A 19,283-nucleotide genomic window follows, 5' to 3' on the forward strand; every position below is an offset into this window, starting at 1 on the left:
AAGGAAAAGCCTGGCCTGCCAAGCATCATGTAAGATTCTACACTTAGGCAGGAAGAACCAGCAGCGGAAATATAACACAGCAGCCGCCTGAATTGCCAGTAGTACATGTGAAAAGGATCTAGGGGTGTTAGGAAACCACAAGCTGAACATGAGTCAACAGTGTGATGCAGAAGTAGAAAGAACTCAGGCTATTCTAGGCTGCATCAACAGAAGTCTCATGTCCAGATCAAGGGAAGTAATAATCCCGCTGTATTCTGTCTTGTTTTGGTCCCAGGCCCACCTGGAGGTGGGCACCACAATTCAAGGATATTGACGAGCTGAAATATGTGCAAAGGAGGGCAACCAAGATGATCAAGGGTGGAAACCAAGCCTTATGAGGAACTGTTGAGGGAATTGGGCATGTTTAGTCTGGTAAAGAGGAGACTGAGAGGAAATATGAAAGACATCTACAAATATCTAAAGGGTTGTCACTTGGAAGATGGAGCAAGCTTGTTTTCCCCTGTTCTGGAGGCTTGGATCCAAACCAATGGATTCAAGTTACAAGAAAGGAGTTTACGACTAAATATCAGAAATAACTTTCTGACCATAAGAGCTGTACAAACAGGCTCCCATGAGAGGTGGTGGACTCTTCTTCCTTGGAGGTTTTAAACAGTTTTTGGATGGCCATCTGTCACAGCATTTGAAATTCGCCAGGAGCCAGGCACATTTTTCACCGGGCTTTTGACTACTCGCAACCAAGTGAAGAAGCCTGACATCTCCATCATCTGCCTGGGGATCCTTGGATATTGATTGTTTTCACACACCGGTAACACATTCTACAGAACTTTATCAGTTAAATCAGCTGAGATTCCTGCAATGCAGGGGGTTGGACCGGATGACCCTAAGGGTCCCTTCCAACTCTACTATGCTATGACTATGAGATCCCACCTCCAGAGAAAGAAGCTGCACCCAACCACATAAAGCTGACGCCCTCCCACCACAAATGAGCCCTGCCAACCAATAAGGGCCAGAAGGATAGTTCAGTCAGTAGAGGACGAGACTCTTAATCACAAGCTTGTGGGTAAGCGTACTATGTTGGGCAAAAAAAAATCCTGCTTTGCAGGAAATTGGACTAGATGGCCCTTGTGGTCCCTTCCAACTCTACAATTCTAAGATTCCAGGTTACACCTGCCCCCCAAAAGCCCCACCCATACAGCATGGAGACCCTGTCCCCATGCAAAGCACACCCACCAAGAGACACTTGGTTCTGCAAACTAAATAAGAACCCATCCCAAATCACCAGTCAACATACTATAAGGCTCCACCCCAGCCCAGCAAAAGACTGAAGCACCTAGGTAAGAGAAGCCATGGGCATAGCCAAGGGGGAGGGCAACTGCACCCCTAACATAAATCCTGGCTATGCCCATGGCAGAGGTCCCACCCCAAAACAAAGAAGCCCCATGTTTTAATTTTCGCATTAAAAATTAGAAGTCATTAATAAGTGACTAATGGATGCTAATAATGCCTCAAAATAATAATAATAATATTTTTTTTATATCCCGCCCTCCCCAGCCAAAGCAGGGCTCAGAGCGGCTAACAACAATAACGTATTCCACAGGATGAAGCCCTACTCTCAAGATAAACCTAGCCCACCCTGCAACATGAGACCCCCCATCCCCCAGCACGAGACCCCACCCCTTTTCGAGTGAAGCCACGCCCACAAACAGAACCTCAACTCATTGAGCACGAGGAAGCCCCGCCTCCCAGGAGACGCCTGACCCGCCCTGCGCCACGAGACCCCGCCCACTGCGCCCGAGCCCCGCCTCCCCCTCACCGGTTGCGCCGCATCCACTCCATGAGGGCGCGCACTTCGGGGACGTTGGCCAGGTCCGGCTGAGCTGCCCCGAACTGGTCCGGGAAGCTGCGGTTGAGGTCTTTCCCCCTGGCGTTCTCCCTCCCGGAGGCGTCCTGCTGGGCGCCGCAGTCGCCCTCCTCGGCGCGGGCGAAGCCGTCCGGATTGAGGCTGGGCATGAGGTAGAGGTCGGTGCCGTTGAGGAGGCGCTGCGCCCGGGGCTCCCCGCGCAGCCACCCCGCCACCAGCTCGCGGGCCAGGCGGACCACCAGGGCCCTGCCCAGGGCCTCGTCGCCGTGCATGTTGGCCACCAGCTTGACTTGCGGGCGGCCCGGGATGGGGGGTCCGCCCACCGGGTCGCCGACGTCGCCGCTCCCGCCGCCGGGCTCCGGCAGGTCGGCGCTGAGGCGCAGCACCCACAGCTCCCGGCCCTCGCCCGAGCGGCCGATGGAGAAGAGCCTGGCCAAGCCGCGAGGGGCCTCGTCCTCCGCCAAGCGACGCAGCGACGCCCCCAGCTCCGCTTCGTCCAGGTAGCGCGTCGCCGCCCCGCCGCCGCCGGCAGCCGAGGGCTCCGTGGAGGCCGCCGCCTCCGCTTTCTTAATGTGCGCCGCCTCCGCCCCGCGCCGCCACAACAAAAATACTAAGAAGAAGAATGAAGATAAAGCGAAGGGAAAGAGACCGCCGCCTCCGCCCCGGCCCGCCATCGCCGCCTCAGATGTGACAGGCCGCTCGCTCGCCGCCGCCGCTGAGGGGAGGAAAAGTGCTCGCTGAGGTAACTCGACACTCGATTGGCGAGGAGGGAGCAGGGCAGCGAGCCAATCGGAGAAGACGGCAAACAGCCAATAGGAAAGGGGAAGGGGGAAAGAGAGCCAATAACAAAGGCTGGAAGGCGGGCTTATGGCGCGAAAGAGGGCGTTGTTTAACCCTTGAGGGCCCGGAGGAGAGAGAAAAAGCGTTTCGAGGTTGGTGAATAGTTGGGAGAGATAGAACGGGAATCTATGGATGGAAAGAAGCGGGGGGAGAGAGAAAGGGGGCGGGAGAAAGCATGACGGAAGCCAATGAAAGACGACAGAGGAGATGACGGAGAGGTTGAGGGGCGGGGCTGAAAGCGGGAGACGTGGAAAGGGTAGAGATGATGTCGACGTAACCAACTGTTCACGTGAATGGGATACCCGCGTGTGCAGCGTCACGTCTGGAAGAGAAAACACGGAGATTTCTTAGATCTGTCTATCATCTTGTTTAGCTATTGTATTTTTATCCTGCATGTCTTACAAATTAATTTTAAAAAAACAAAATAACAAACGTTAAAAAAACCAGATAGATACTGACTGTGATCTTGCAAAAAAAGACCAATTTTCCTTAAAAGGGTCTGCTTCCTTTGATAACATAAAACGAGCCTTCTGGATCTGACCAAACGGACTCCAACCAGTCCAGCCTCCTGTTGCCGCAATGGCCAGTCACCTCGCTACTTTTGATAACCATCAACTGATATTTTGCCTGTAAACTGCGAGATTCTGTGTGTTTGACTGTATTCTAGTGGCTGATCTGATCCGAGACCATAACAATAAAGTTTAATTGAGCATCAGATATTCACAGTGATGAGAGAACACAATCACTTGTGCTTAGTAGCCATAGATGGTCTCATTCTCCATAAAATTGTTCAATATTTAAAAGTCATCCAAGTTAGTGACCATCACTGCATCTTATTTAAAGTCCATAAATAAGTTGGCAAAGGCTGCCCCAGAAGATCTGAAGATAATGGACTTTTTGGACGGGGACACTAGGATCAGCTTCGTGGTGAGTTGGTGCCACAGGTGGGAAGGAAAACACCTGCAGGCTGCCAAACCCTTTCAAGGTTTGTTTGCGGAGGTTTTCTTGAGACTGAGGTATGCAGAGTTGTGAAATCAAGGAAGCTGAGCGGGCTTGGGAGAAGGCATTGACCCTGCAGGAATTCCTCTGTAGGAACATTGTTCTCATAATGGGACTAAAGCCATGAATGATTCGTGACTCACTCGCACCCCTGCGGTTGCTGGCTGTGTGTTTATCCATCCCATAATGCAGCCAGCCATTAGGTCTGCTCTGTGGTTCTGCATCTGTTGCACTTAAACCTTTTAACATTTGGACCCCCAAAGATAAGAGAGAAAGAAGCAATGGATCACTGAGAATGTATTCTCTTTGAAGCGTGTTGCACTTAACAGGAGCTGCTCATGAGAAGAAGTTTCCCTTGGATCCCATGCAGGGTTTTGAAAGCCTCTTCAGAAGTAATCAGGACAAAAGGAGGCCAAAAGCCATTTCTCATGACAATGAATTGAATGTTAAGACTTTGTTGTCAAGTGGAAAGAAACATGAAACATGGAATATCTTTTCCTATATGGAATTAGAGACGCTCACCCCGTGTTTGGAGGGTGAGGAAATGCAGTTTCTCTCCAGTCAAGTGGATTTCGATGATGTGCAAGTTTAACCAAAAAAGTCTCTCTCACACACACAAACACAAATTTTCTATTTTATTTTTTTCAGGTCATGTACAAATAAATAATATACAATATTAATTAAGAAGAGGAAAGAAAGTGAAGCAAATAAAGAACAATATAATGATGCACATTTCCCTTCTCTACGTAACATATTCAAAGAAAAGAAGTAAATTATAAAACATAAAAGTACATGGATTTACATTTTTCTGCACTCCATTACACCAGTACATTATAAACACATTCCATTTCCCCACAAAACTGTTGTGAGATTATCTGTCCTTCTTTATTTTGATTACCGTAGTCAGCTTTAGTCACATCCTCTGTCCAACGTTCCACTCTTCCAATGTGGAAGTTCTTGTTCTTTTTCAGTTATAACATGGATATTCTTGTCAGTACCTGAATCTTTGATGGATCCTAAGTGTAGGATTAATGGATCCATTGGGAGTATATAACATGCAATCGTTTCTATTTCTTTTAACACCTTGCTGCGAATATCTGGTTCCAAGATAAAGATCCATTAAGCCCATTAAATACGCTGCAAATTGCCACTATTCATTTTACAACTCCCAACAGAAATAGCTTGCTGTTCTATATGTATGATTAGGACATGATGGTATTGAATGCATTAGACCTGCATTTTATATGTATGAATGTATTTTTAGCTTTTATTCTCTTTTATCTGTTTAATCTTTGCACTATTTTGTAAATTGCTTCAAGCTACCTTTTGTGGCAAAACTACAGTAATAAGTGCAATAAATAATAGTATCACTATTGCATGATTAACTCAACTTTGAGATTAACACTTATAGTTTGCTGTGGAATATTTAACCAGAGCCACTGTCACACATTCATTAATATAACCAAAATCTCCTTCCCATTTCTGCTGGTAATTATTTTCTTTTGATTCTATGTTGCTTCTCATTCATATGATTTATTTGATCATTTTTGAAGTTATATTTTGACACCATACGTTCAAATTCCAGTATTTCCAGGAGAGGCCCCTGTTTTGCAACTAAAAATTTGAGTAATATTTCACAACTGTAAATATTGGAAGGATTGTGGTCCTTTTTGTTGCCCTCTTTCAGCCTCTTCCTTTTCCTCCTCTTCCCTAACAGCCAAAGACCTGCCTGGGAGCACTTAAAAAAATGTTTTTATTAAAAGATTTTATTGGGTAGCAAAGGTACATACAGTGTCTCAGTTTTTAGTTTGTAGAGTTCTTTGTTCAGGTTATTTATATTCAGTGTGAGACATTACTGTCGTAGGCAGCATGCAGTTGGGGGCGAGAGAAGAGAGGAGGGAGAAGAAGGGGAAGACAGCAAACTTTCATTCTATTACATGGTGTACGAGTGGGGCTTTTGTGTCAGCTTCAAGTGAATAGGTATCCTATTTTTATGGGTGGTGAGAGAGACCAAAAGGCTCAGGATGAGCACTTTGAAATATTGTGTCTGCTGTGTCTTTACCAGGTCATGAGGTTCCCTTCTCACCTTTACACCTGTCTGAAACCTGGTCCAAACCAGGTCTAAGACCGGGAGGTTAAGAATGTGGAAAGTGAGCTTTTCCGCTTATCACGTCCTAGATCTCCTTTCTTCTCAGGTGTGTGGGGCTTTCAGTTACATGCAGACCTGACTGGTAACGACTAATTAATTACGTTTTGTGGCTATTTCAACATGTTCCCAAGAAAAGCTCTAAGGACTGGCACTCCCTTTCCATCTGGTCTCATGGCCTGGGCTTGCAGTTGGTGGCTGCCAATTTGCTGCAGTGGCTGTTGCCAGATGCTTCCAAAGAAGGCACAGAAATCTCCACGGTGCACAGCAAATCTTTCTGTCTAATTGCAAAATTGTAGTCTCGTGACAAATGTAAAGGAGATGCCTGGTCTAGCTCTCTGTCAGCCTGGATATTTTGTGCCCCCTAATTTTCAGAGAACCAACCCAATTCTCACAGCGGTGATCATCAGCATATTGGTTTAAGGCAGGAACAATGAGCAAGCCCCCCTTTTTAAATCTCAACTCTGATCTAACTGAATAGCATGGCATGGGAAACTGCCAGCTCTTCTCTTTAGCTCCCACCAAATAAAGTAGCCATAGAGATTAGCTCAATCCTGTACATAAAGCACTTGAAGCACATTTTCAAAAGTTGAATTTTACATTACCACTTTACATTACCATTAAGAGTCATCCCTTCAACACCACCTGCCCTGTGGGCACTGACTTTGGCCTGTTGCTTCTCATAATAACCCCCGGGCTGGCCCAAGTGGGTTTAGTGAACTAACCAGCATTTTCCACTTTAAAATCTTGCATCAAAAGCAAGGCAAGGGGTTAACAGTGGCTACAGCTCATGTGGGTGAAGTCTGTCAAATGTATTAAACAATAGCACATTTTGTGGCAATGGCTGTCAATATTAGTATACAATTTCCAGACAATAATGGGAAACTGCCAGCTCTTCTCTTTAGCTCCCACCAAATAAAGTAGCCATAGAGATTAGCTCAATCCTGTACATAAAGCACTTGAAGCACATTTTCAAAAGTTGAATTTTACATTACCACCCTTACAGCAGGGTCCTGGCTAAAGTGTGAGCCTCCTGCATCCTCTAAGCCACGTTGCATTCAATCTCCTCCATCCTACAGTTTGGAAAAAGAAGGAATGCAAATATCCCAAGGCTGCAAAAGGACAGCCCTAAATCTTATGCTTCTGCTCCCCCTGGTGGCAACTCTCATCATTCAAGAAATTGGAATTTAATAAATGACTGTGAGCTCAGCCACATCAGGCACAGGAAAGAATACCCCATCCAATGTGACAGCAAGTTGGAGTGACTGAGAAGTGGTAAGTGGCCCCATTGGTTACCTTTTCTGAGACACTTTCCTTCTATGCCAGCTTCCTTCTGACCTCGGTGCTAGAGCACCTCTCAGTTAGGTTCAGCGTTGTGTTATTTTGGTAGGATCTAAGGCTGCTCCTTTTCAGATTTTAGTTCTCTTTGCAAAATAGAAAAATGATCCTGCTTGGATCAGAGCAGAGGAATAACAAAGATCCTGCCATGCGGCCTTGGTTTCATTAAGAGTCATCCCTTCAACACCACCTGCCCTGTGGGCACTGACTTTGGCCTGTTGCTTCTCATAATAACCCCCGGCCTGGCCCAAGTGGGTTTAGTGAACTAACCAGCATTTTCCACTTTAAAATCTTGCATCAAAAGCAAGGCAAGGGGTTAACAGTGGCTACAGCTCATGTGGGTGAAGTCTGTCAAATGTATTAAACAATAGCACATTTTGTGGCAATGGCTGTCAGTATTAGTATACAATTTCCAGACAATAATGCTGGCTGTTGCCCTGAGCATGAGGTAAAATGACTTGTTAATTATGTATATTTCTTTCTTTTCTTTCTATTTGGATGGATGCCAAATAGTTTCTTCTCAACCTTTTGGCTTCAGGGATGAGGAGCTGACATAATATTGGATTGGATCTTGTTGGACTTTGTAGCTTAGGCGAGTAATAAATTCTGCTTCAGCAGAGCGAAGAGATGGGCAGAAAGCTGTGACTCGCTAGCGCAAGATGTAGGATCTTAGGATCTGGCAGACTGTCTCTCCTCCAAGGTGGCCTTTGACCACCTTGTACAACAAAGACGTGCACAAAGGCATCCCCTTAGCACCCGGTGCTGTTAGAGGGGAAGGGCGTTCTGCCTGCAGAAGGACTGTGTGCTGCCTTCAGAGTCAAAATCAGGGGTGGTTGACCCATGATAGATGCACTTTGCTGCTTGTTACTCATTGCCTCAGCCACGGCCATAAATCTGGGAAAGGTTTTTGGCCAGCTTCCTTTTGGGAGAGAGAAGCACCCAGTGTTTACCCAGGAAGTCCTTAAGAGAACGCGGCCTTGAACTCGAGTGGATCACTTGTCTCTGCACGGCAATAAAGACATATAACCACGGGGGCCTATAAAAGCCCAAGGAAGGCCGTGGTTTGCTCTCCATTTCAAGGCAAGTGCCCACACGATTGGCCTTTCCCAACGTAAGTGTCAGTATTTGGCAGAGAAGAAGGCAGTGGGGTAGCAAGGTGGTGTTTCCTGGGGTGGGGGGCTATTTCTCCTAGCTTCAATTCATATACAGGTCACTCCCCGAAATGTGGAAGGCATTTGTAGACCCCGGGCTGTTGGGTGAAGAAGTATGTGTTCAGGGAAGTTTTTAATGTGTGACATTTTGATGTGTTTTTAATCCTTGTTGGAAGCTGCCCAGAGTGGCTGGGGAAACCCAGCCAGATGGGCAGGGTACAAATAATAAATTATTCTTATTTATTCTTATTATTAATGGTGCTGACTTTGGGGTGGGTGAGCTTGGGTGACTTGGGCACTCCTCCAACCTTACGGGGGGCAATCACTACCACGAGGCACACAGTGACTCTCTCCTGCTTCCTTTCTGCTGCAGGTCTTGGGCCAGAGTTCTTCGCAGATGGCCTCAGGGGGGATGACAGGCATCCTTTGCAGGGCAACTCTCTTCATCTTCGCACTTTTGCCTTGTGCTGTCACAGGTACGCAACCAGCGTGGGTCCTCACGTGAGCTTCCCAATGGAGTTCCACATCTGAATTGCCTAAAGTGTGTGGGGCAAGATTAAATGATCCTCTCTTCTTACTCATTCAGCCAAACTGTTGATTTTTGGGATCAGGACAGCTACTGATGCTATTTTTTAGAGTCTTGTCTGTCTTTTTTTTTTTACAAAACTTTGCTTCATGGGACTGACATCTTTTCCCCTCCCCAGGCACCCATCTGGCTATCAATGGCAACACTGCTGACTACCAGCTGTCAACAAAGCCAGGCGTAGCCGAGTCCCTCGTGTGCACAGTGCACAACAACAGCCAGGGAGAAGAGCTGCTCTGGTTCCGAGGGGACACGCAGGTCGACCTGAAAGATGGAAACAAAGTGAATGCCAGCAGCGTCTGCATCTATCCCGTCGCTGTAGATGACAACGGAGTTTCCTTTACCTGCAAGTTGGCCCGAGATGGATCTGTCATGATCTCTGTGGTCCTGGATGTCCGTTGTGAGTGGCCGGCTCTCTGTTTCTGAGGAAGGGAAGCAGTGGCTGTAGGCTGGGTTCTCTACAGAATTTCAGATAGATAGATAGATAGATAGATAGATAGATAGATAGATAGATAGATACACACACATATATAAATATGAGAGAATCTAGTCCATTTTTATATTAGATTTCTCTCCTTTTTTGCCCAGAAATTAAATGGCATTTAAAATTAAATCTGATTTTTATAGAACCAGGTGGTGGCACCCTCCCTGTGGAACGCCCTCCCATCAGATGTCAAGGAAATAAACTACACAATTTTTAGAAGAGATCTGAAGGCAGCCCTGTATCGGGAAGTTTTTAACGTGTGACGTGTTATTATGTTTTATATTCTGCTGGAAGCTGCCCAGAGTAGCTGAGGAAACCCAGCCAGATGGGTGGGGTATAAATAATACAATAATTGGTTTCTGTGCAGTTACAGACCTGGGTGCTCTGCCTGCAAAATGACAGAAGCAACCTTGGTGTTTTTTTAAAAAAAGTTTGTTTTTTAATGGTTGCTATTTTGTGTTTTGTCATTTGGGACCAGTGCTACAGCACTTGAGGGGTTTTACAAGCCCCCCCCCCTTCTCTCTGCTCTGAATATTCATTCAAGCGTAATATCAAAGAATTGAGGAATGGGTGCTGAGAATGTGATCCTTTGTTGTTCTCCACAGTCCCCCCCATCCTCAGCGGAGAAGACCCTCCCCCCCAGGAAGAACAGGCCGATGTGACACTGGATTGTCACACAAAGGCCAACCCTCCTGCTCAGATGGCCTGGTATAAGGACAACAGCTTTCTGACCCTGGAGAAATCCCGTTACCACATTTATCAGACCAGCGAGCTCTTTCAGTTGACCATTGCAAAGGCCCAGGTATCCGACAATGGGATATACACCTGTGTGGCTAGTTTGGATGGGATAACAGAGAAGAGGGATTTCCACCTGACTGTTGAAGGTAATGCAACTGCTGTGATGTGGCTGGCCCACTGGCCACTTGGGGCCTGTAGCCCAGCCAGCTGAAATCTTCTTGCTGGGTGCTTGCCTTGATGTCCTTGACATCTTCCCTCCTTACCTGTGTTGGCTGCAGGCAGGTCTTGCCTTGTGCAAGGTCGTCTTCAAAGACCAGGATATTAAGCCTGAAAGTACACACAGGGGTCAGCTTTCTCTCTGGTTTACCTTCTGAAGGCAGGACCAGCCCTCTAAATCCCCCAGGAGCTGCTGTGTTATCAGCAGCTCAGTGTTTGTAACTGGGAGCAAATGAAATCAAGGCCCTGGTAGTCATTACGAAGAAGCCATTTGTTTGCTGTGTCGAGATCAGCAGGTTGGGGAAGCTCAGGACCTCCAGGCCTTTCTCTCCGGCCCTCAGAACCCTCCCCAGCCCTGCTCCAGGCTCACCTCCGGCGCTTTCCCGCTGTCTTTGAATTGTTGCAACGCCTCTCGCTTACCTGGGTGGAGAATAGAGAGAGGGGAGTGTACATCAGACTCTGGCTTTTGTGCGGCTGGAGTTTTAAGGGGATAGTAAGAGTCACTGCCATAGTTCTGCACACCTTTGCCTTTGGCCCTGGCCACCTCTGGGATGTGATCTCTGGAAGGTTGCAACAAGGGAACATGTCCCTTGACTCCAACGCTCCTGGACTAGATTCTTTGGATGAGGGACTAAAGGGTTAATGGTCCCGCCTTCGGATTAGATGACCTTTGGATCCCATCCCTCACCCCAGTTCCTGAGTATAGACTCAAAGGCATCACCCAGAATATTAAGCATCTGGTTCATGTCACAATTTGAGATCCAGGAGTGGCTGGTAGGAGCCAGCATTTGGCAAGATAAGGACCGCCATATCTAAGCTGCCCCTGTGGACCTCCTGAACACACTCTTGCTCCATTTATGGTTCTAGGACAGCATAAAACACTCTCAGGCTTTCACAACCGTCAAATCTGCAGCCTCCTGTGTTTGGGGAGAGACCAGTGGTAGACCAGGCGCCTTGCATGTAGGTTCAATCTCAGGCAGCTCCAAGTAGTAGGTGATGGGAACTTCTCTCTGCCAGAGACCCTGGGGAGATGCTGCCAGTCAGAGTAGGCTGTGCTGTGATGAGATGGGCAAACAGCCTGACCTAGTGTAAAGTAGCTTCTGCTGTTCACTGAATGCATTTCATAGCATTGATACTCCACGTCCAAAATCCAGCTAAGAAGGCGGGTTGCATTTGTTTTCCCAACAGAAGGGAATCTCCCTTTCCCAATGGAGGCTGTCATTGCTGCGGCTGTGGTCGTTTTTTTCACTATCCTCTTTGGCATTGTGGCTCGATGGAAGCGGATTGCACAGGTAAGAAGCACCTGGTATGTTAGAACATCAGAAGAGAGCCTGGCTGCTGGATCAGACCCAAGGGGGGCCCATCTGGTCCAACATCCTGTTCTCACAGTAGCCAACTAGATGCCCCAATTGGAAGCCCAGAGGCAGGATCTGAGCACAACAGCATCAGTCTCCCCCCTGTGGTTTCCAACAGCTGGTATTCAGAGGCCTCCTACCTCGGACACTGGCTAGTTGTCACTGATAGCCACCTCCTCCATCATGAATTTGTCTAGTCCTCTTTTAAAGCCATCCAAGTTGGTGGCCATCACTGCCTCTTTTTGAAGGCAAATTCCGTAGTTGTAACTATAGGCTGTGAGAAGAAGTCCTTTCTTTTGTCTGTCCAGACATTGTTTCATTTTGGAAGCTAAAGAGGCACCCAAGTGTATCACCACCCTTTATTAGATGGCAGAGACCAGCGGGGAAACCTTGTGTTGCCTCAGCCAGCAGGGGGCGCCATTCAGGGAACACCTTTCTGACCCAGCTACGGTGTTGTGCTTCAGACCGAAATGCCTCCCACCCACAGTCCTTTTCCCCATCTTCTGCTTGCTTTGTTGAAAGTGGGGAAGGAGCAAGGAGCAAGCGGGGTTGAAAGGAGGTGGGGGAGACACTTCCAGCCACTCCATTTCAACAGGGCTGAGGGCTCTGTGTCAGGTGGGAACCAAAGCTGCTCCTGTGTTATAGCTCAGCCGGTTAGAACGTGGTGCTGCTAACACCATGGTCAGGGGTAACTGATGCTGGCCGACTGCATATTCCTGCAATGCAGGGGGTTAGACTGCACAATTGTTGGAGTCCCTTCCAACTCTACAGTTCCATGATTCTATGTACACATTTGCAAGATTTCTACTTGCTACTACTTCCCAGCACAGGGGTAGCTCTCCTGGGTCCCTGCAGATGCTGTTGGGACTCCAATTCCCATCATTGCTGGCTGCTGGGAGTTGGGGTCTCAACCATACCTGGAAAGTCACAGGTGAGCCATCACTGTCCTGCCAAAACGACAGACTCAGCTCCCATCTGAAATGCACACAGCTGGAAGACGTCCACTGAAACCAGTGGCAGAAAGAAATATACAAAAGCTGACAAGGTTGTCGCATTTATGCTTTTCTCTTTTCCACCCCCCTCCTTTTTTTATTTTGATTTTAGTGCTTTGGGATAGGGTGCAACTCGTCAAGCAACACGTTTCTGTAAGTATTTTTGCCACCAGTCCTTATTCAGAAAGCTCAGTGATGAAGCTGGCCCAAAAAAACTCCTCCTCAAAGCAGGGCTGGCCAGCGGCATTGTGCAGCCTGAAGCAGAAAACCTAGAGGCACCCCCTTCTCTCCCAACCAATATGGGGCTTGTGAAGGAGCCTGTCAGCCCCCCCCCCCTTGCCTCAAAGGAAAATGCACCCCAGAACAACACCACCCCAGGCAAGCAAGAGGGAACCTGCAGTTCCCTCTTGAGAGAGGCCTACTTTGGAAGTGCCATCCCTTGTTTTCTGGGTGCTGGAAGTTACCTTTCAAAAGGACTCCAAAAGCACACAAGAGCAGGGTGCTGTGGCATGTTGATATGTTGGTGGTGGTGGTGGTGCTGCTGCTTTGTAGCCTGGCGTGCAACTTACGAACCTGTGCAGAATGGGCACAAAACACAGCTATGTGGCTGCACATGTCACCATGCGAAGAGCCACAGTTGCAGACAAGCCCTCTTTTAGCTTTCTCCCTTCCTTTGATCTTTGAAGGTGGGAGTGTACACTCCAGTCTCATGTGATTTCAATCTAGCCACTGACCACAGAGCCAATGAAAGGGAACGTTGTTGTACGCTGGGTAGAGCTGTGGCTGTGCTCTCAGCTCAACACGAGCCTTGTCTTACTTACTATATCTATATTATATTTATATCAGGCACCAGGCAAGAATGTTCCTCTATAACCAGGCCTGTGGCTGATTAATCTATGGTCTTTTAAATGTGCTTATAGAAGGGGGGTTATTTGTTTGTTTCGTCATTATGTTGTGTTCTCAGTTTGCATTGTTATGCTGTAAACCTGTAATCTTCTGATCAAGGGCAGTATACAAATTTAAATCATCATCTAGCCAAGATGGGGTTTGTTTGTTTTTTTTAAAAATGTTGTGCTCCTTTCAGATGTGTTTACTTTTTATCTGTTTTCTTCCCTTCCAGGTGAAGGAATTCCTCCACTGGAGCAAGCAAAGGAGCACCCCTGCCCATCACCACAGATGACAAGACCCTTCCAGCTTTTAAGGGCCCTGGTTCAGAGGCCTCTTTGATAGCATTTAAAAGTTGCACACTTTCTGCTGTCTGACAGTTGCTCCTGTAGGTTTAAGTGCACATATTTGGCTTACAATTGAGAAAATTAGGCTGGCCAGACCTTTGGTGTTTTACCAAGGTAAAATATTAACTTCAGGCTTGCCATTCAAATGCCCAAACTGCAAATCAGGAACAGGGAATCTGTTTCTCTAGATGCTGCCAACCCCCATCATCACTGACTGCAGGCTATATTGGCTGAGGCTGATGAGAGGTGGAGTCCTTACGCCACCCAGAGGACCAAAGGCTTCACTGTCCTTGGTGTAAACATGCAGATTATTTAAAAAAGTAAATATAACACTGGTTGCTGTTTTGCTACAGATTCAAGGTCTTCATGTTAACTCACAAAGCTCTAAACAACTTGGGACCAAGGTACCTTAAGGACTATCTGATCCTTTATTCTCCACCTTGATCACTGAAATCCTCTGGTGGGCCACCTCCTGGGGGGGGGGGTACTCCATGCTCCAGAAGTTCAGCTGGTGTTCACTAGGGACAGAACCTTTCATGTAGTGGGCTCTGCCCTATGGAACTCACTGCCAGTAGAAGTTCAGAAGGAACCACCCCAGCCTTCCTTCAGATGCCTCTTGAAATTTGCACTTTTTAAACACAATATGATTTTGTTCCTTTTAACCAACTAGTACTGATTGCTGTTTCGTTGTTTTTTCTAATTATGCTTTACATATATTTATGTAAACAATCATAAATATTCAAACAAACAAATAAAGGCAATATCAATAGAAATACCTGTGTGAGGAATGATTGCAGGTGTGTCTTCCACTGCTGCCTTCAGGCATCTCCCTTTTTAAGAAGGCCCTGCATAACCTGAAATGAAGCCTTGCAAAAAATAGGATTTGATCATTACTTTGCTGGTTAATATCTGCTATGGGCTCTTAATTTGTCCTTCTCCCCACCTGCACAGGGAGCTTTTGACAAAACCAAACCAGGAAAGTATCATCCCAGCAGCCTTAAACAGTCCCTGACCCGTCTGTCTGCATCGGGGGTGGCAAACGTTTCTGTCTCATTAGCTTATTTTCATGGAACATCTTACTGGTGTGGCTCTAAGAAAGCCTCTCTCTTCCAGTGGGGCAGCCTCCTGCTTTGTGATAGAGGGAGCAAATTTGCATTTTTATTTTGTGAAATGGTTTTACAGGGGAAAGCAGAATGCGTCGGTTGAACACAGCTGGGGAGAAGTTTGCGACTATGTTAACTGAGGGAAGTCTGGCATCACCAAGTGTTCTTCTAGGCCTAAGAAAATGTTTTGCTATTTCAGCCCTGGTGCTTTCCTTCAGTTTTTGGACTACAACTCCCATCAGCTGGGAGGGCACCAGGCTGGTGAAGGCTGCCCCACGGCTATTACAAGGAATTATGCCGCCTCAGGGCCACATTGCGCATTCTGCTGCCCGCCACACAAAATGTAATGATCGCACCAGAAGAAAATTGTCCATTTTATTAGTGTGGCCCAGGCACTGCAGGTTGTATGCCCTATAGCTATGCGGTCCTGAATTGAGGAGTGGCTGTCTGACTCAGGTCCACCTGGCCAATAACTATGATGATACACAATACTTTTGCAGGGCTAGGAGAAGAAAAGGTATAAACAGAGCAGTCCTCGGGGTTACATACAATGCACCCTCGTTTACTTCTGAGCAGGCCTACCTACATCCGAATGAGTTACAAGCACCTTTTGTTTCCCTGCCATGATGGGCAATGCAGAAAGTTGTTGTTTTTTCATTTTTGTGTATCAAGCTGTAGTTAAAGGCACAGGAGCCGAGCCAGACAGCAAAAAGCATAAAAGTTGGCAGCACTTTGGGCCTCTGCTCTTTTCAGGATTGCTGGCTTCTTGCCCCATGAAGACCACTTGGCACCAACGCAGAGGCTTGTGCATTTGTTTTTTTCCAACAACATTTTTCTGCTTAATCACAGCGGTCTCTAAGTGATGCATAAATAGGAAGTGTAGGTGGGGGAAAGAAATCAGCTGGTTGGCTGTTCCCAGCCCCGGGGAAGGTTTTGCTCAAAGCTGCTTAAAAACTCCAATCAAGACAAGACACGTTTGCTGCCAGACTGACTGGTTGCTCAGCTCTGCCCTTTACCTTGGTTTTTATGGGTGCCCACACACGGCACATCATTTTTTTTTTTAAGTACTTCTTGGGAGCCTGTTGGCAGTCCCCTTCCCTTGCTTCCGCCCATCCCATTCCCATCAATTGTATACAATGATTATTATTTAATTGGGGAGAGAAAATGAAGTTCTAAGTGAATCACGAAAGGTGGAGCAAAGTTGTGCCCTCTCCATGTTGGGGGTGGGGGGTGCTCTTTAACATGTTTGTAAATGATCTGGAGGTGGAGGAGAGCAAGGTTGTAGATGATGCAGAAGCAGATAGGGGGTAAGTGAAGCCTCAAGGAGACTTCAAGTCTCTCTCTCACACACAAGTATATATTCCCCCCTGGTTACACCCTCCTTTTTTACAGGGTCAAAGTCTAGCTGGCTCATTTTATCAGTTCCAAGATGCCAAACCAAAACTTTTATGGTGGATCATAAAAATAAAGCAATTTAGGAGGTGTGGAAGATGAGTAAGAGCCCAGCTAGCTCAGCCCAAAGCAGCCTTCCCATAACCAGGTGCCGTGGGCTATAACTCCCAGCTGGGGGCAGATGGGAGTTATAATCCACAACACCTGGAGGGCACCAGGTTGGGGGAAGGCTAGTCCAGGGGAGCGTGTGGCCATTCTGGATGCTGTGTGGAGTCCAGTTCCCATTGGCTCAGCCCAGCATGCCCACTGGCCAGAGATGATAGTGTTGTAAGAAATTCCTCTGATTCCCTTACAGAGCCCAAATAGAGTCCCTCAGGAGGTCTTTATCAGTAGGAGAGAAAAGCAGAGGCCAACCAGGGTATACTGAAAGCAGCTAGTAAGCCTGATCTTTATTTAAAAGGAAATAAACTGTTGCAGCAGGGTCCCCACTCACCACACGCAGGAGGGAGGAAAACCCCAAACAAAAGGAAACCAGATTTTTTATACCCTCTGATCCATAGATCAATCTCCCCACAGCCCACTCACCAAGAGAATCAGAAATATGTCACAGAAGGGGGGTACATCGGATAGAGTTACAGGTAAGTTACACAGGTAAGTCACTGACACCTCAGGTGCCCAGAGTTTTATTTAACATTTATATGACCATTTAAATGGAGAGACAAAAGGAGAGGCAGGCATGGGTGCTTTTCCATCTGTCACCCCAAAAGGTTTTCCTGCCAGTTCTGTTATCGCTCATCCTGATGTTGATAACATGCTAATGATTACTCATTGTTATTACCCTTCACAGGAACAAGCCCACCCTTAGAAATGCAAGAGGAAGTGCTCAGAGTCTAAGGCAGGCATAGGCAAACTCAGCCCTCCAGATGTTTTGGGACTACAATTCCCATCATCCCTGACCACTGGTCCTGTTAGCTAGGGATCATGGAAGTTGTAGGCCAAAAACATCTGAAGGGCCGAGTTTGCCTATGCCTGGTCTAAGGCTTGGGGGTGTCAGCTTAACAACGTATAGAATGTATAGACTTAATTCGTTATCTTATCCTTTGTCTAAATAATAAACTTTATCGTTTTATCTATGGTGGTTCTTTGGTGTATGTATATACTGTGTAAATCACATTAGGGCATTATGTGATGTATATGGAAACACTTTTGTTGTTGTTTAGTCGTTTAGTCGTGTCCGACTCTTTGTGACCCCCTGGACCAGAGCATGCCAGGCACTCCTGTCTTCCACTGCCTCCCGCAGTTTGGTCAAACTCATGTTCGTAGTTTCGAGAACACTGTCCCACCATCTCGTCCTCTGTCGTCCCCTTCTCCTTGTGCCCTCCATCTTTCCCAACATCAGAGTCTTTTCCAGGGAGTCTTCTCTTCTCATGAGGTGGCCAAAGTCTTGGAGCCTCAGCTTCACGATCTGTCCTTCCAGTGAGCACTCAGGGCTGATTTCCTTCAGAATGGAGAGGTTTGATCTTCTTGCAGTCCATGGGACTCTCAAGAGTCTCCTCCAGCACCAGAATTCAAAAGCATCAATTCTTCGGCAATCTGTCCTCTTGATGGTCCAGCTCTCACTTCCGTACATCACTACTGGAAAAACCATGGCTTTAACTATACAGACCTTTGTTAGCAAGGTGATGTCTCCGCTTTTTAAGATGCTGTCTAGGTTTGTCATTGCTTTTCTCCCAAGAAGCAGGCGTCTTTAATTTCGTGACCATCTGCAGTGATCATGGAGCCCAAGAAAGTAAAATCTCTCACTGCCTCCATTTCCTCCCCTTCTATTTGCCAGGAGGTTGATGGGCCCAATGGCCATGATCTTCGGTTTTTTGATGTTGAGCTTCAGACCATATTTTGCGCTCTTGACGGCTTATGAATGAGCCTCAGCCATCCATTGAATAAAATGGTTTGAGGTTGTGAATTGGTCGGTGTTATTCATTATAGGCACAGTGGGTGGCGCTGTCAGAGCTCCCTTGAGGCTTTGAAGAAGGGGAACCCGTTTGTTACCTTTCTACCAGATGTAACTTATCAGCTGTCATGCCCGTTTTCATTAATCTTATGATAATTTCTTATAAAAATAGGAACACCAGCAACATCTCTGTTGTAAGGAAGCATGGCAGCCATCATTTAGCACAAGGGGCACATTAAGACCCCCCCAAATTCATCTCCTTTCCCTCTCCATGCAAGGAATGGGGTTGGGGGTTGGGGAGCAAGGCTGGATGGGAAGTCACTGGTTTTGTTTTGCTTTTTAAGGAAATGTATTTTAACAGTGCAGTGTTTATTGTTTTCATTAACCTCTGCATTTTAAGATTATTTTTTTAAAAAAATATTGTTTTAATTCTATTAGAGCAGAGCTTTCCACACTTTTCATGTTGGTGACACACATTTTAGACATGCATCAGTTCGCGACACAATAATTCAGTTTTACTAGCAAACCGGAGGTTAAACTAACCCCTTTCCAGCCTTGGGAGGAGTGCAGGGAACGTTTGCATGACACACCTACACACTGCAGCAGACACACGTGTCAGGACATAGGTTGGACAGCTCTGTATCAGCGTTTAATTAACTTTTTAGCGATTAGCTTCTACTGCCTTTTTTTTTTAGCTTTTTGTATATTATCTGTGTTGTATGGAATTGTGTAAGCCGCCTTGGAAAAGGAATAATAATAATAATAATAATAATAATAATAATAATAATAATATATGCCAAGTACCTGTAACAGCGAGAAAGCTGAACGGCTCCTTTAAGAGGCGTCTCCCCGAAACTCCCTCCGCCCCTCTAACGGGGGCGGGGAAGGGAACCCGCGAAGGA

The 19,283-nt window shown here is 46.7% G+C and overlaps 2 protein-coding genes and 1 long non-coding RNA gene across 8 annotated transcripts in view; 1 reads left to right on the top strand and 2 right to left on the bottom strand.

Moving 5' to 3' along the window:
- The window catches only part of CPD (carboxypeptidase D), a gene marked incomplete at its 5' end in the record, with an annotated part of 31,672 nt that extends 29,137 nt beyond the window's left edge, over positions 1-2,535 (bottom strand). Inside the window, one exon of the mRNA XM_081844064.1 lies at positions 1,814-2,535. Coding sequence (XP_081700190.1) covers positions 1,814-2,535 — 722 coding nt within the window. The remainder of the gene's footprint in view (positions 1-1,813) is intronic.
- On the top strand, positions 2,468-14,708 carry TMIGD1 (transmembrane and immunoglobulin domain containing 1; the record flags this gene model as incomplete). Of its 4 annotated transcripts, none has more annotated exons than XM_081844281.1 (7): positions 2,468-2,603; positions 8,709-8,811; positions 9,040-9,318; positions 10,008-10,286; positions 11,545-11,648; positions 12,816-12,856; positions 13,824-14,708. In XM_081844281.1, exons 2-7 carry the CDS (start codon positions 8,733-8,735, stop codon positions 13,825-13,827), a joined length of 786 nt encoding a protein of 261 aa, XP_081700407.1. In that variant the 5' UTR covers positions 2,468-2,603; positions 8,709-8,732. The 4 variants fall into 4 exon arrangements, with proteins under 4 accessions (XP_081700407.1, XP_081700408.1, XP_081700409.1 ...); XM_081844282.1 differs by lacking the exon at positions 2,468-2,603 and adding an exon at positions 6,730-8,295; XM_081844283.1 differs by lacking the exon at positions 2,468-2,603 and adding an exon at positions 6,730-7,121.
- Positions 9,045-19,279, bottom strand: LOC309331801. 3 transcript variants are annotated; one of them, XR_014151970.1, is made up of 5 exons: positions 19,186-19,279; positions 14,712-14,801; positions 10,274-10,776; positions 9,263-9,376; positions 9,045-9,182 (listed from the first exon to the last, which is right to left on the bottom strand). It is a non-coding gene; the product is annotated as an uncharacterized lncRNA (long non-coding RNA). The 3 variants fall into 3 exon arrangements; XR_014151969.1 differs by lacking the exon at positions 10,274-10,776; XR_014151971.1 differs by lacking the exons at positions 14,712-14,801; positions 19,186-19,279 and having other exon boundaries at positions 10,274-11,537.
- Between the last annotated feature and the right edge of the window lie 4 nt (positions 19,280-19,283).

This window comes from Podarcis erhardii (genome assembly GCF_964252035.2).
Source record: "Podarcis erhardii genome assembly, chromosome: 16".
Taxonomy (NCBI): domain Eukaryota; kingdom Metazoa; phylum Chordata; class Lepidosauria; order Squamata; family Lacertidae; genus Podarcis; species Podarcis erhardii.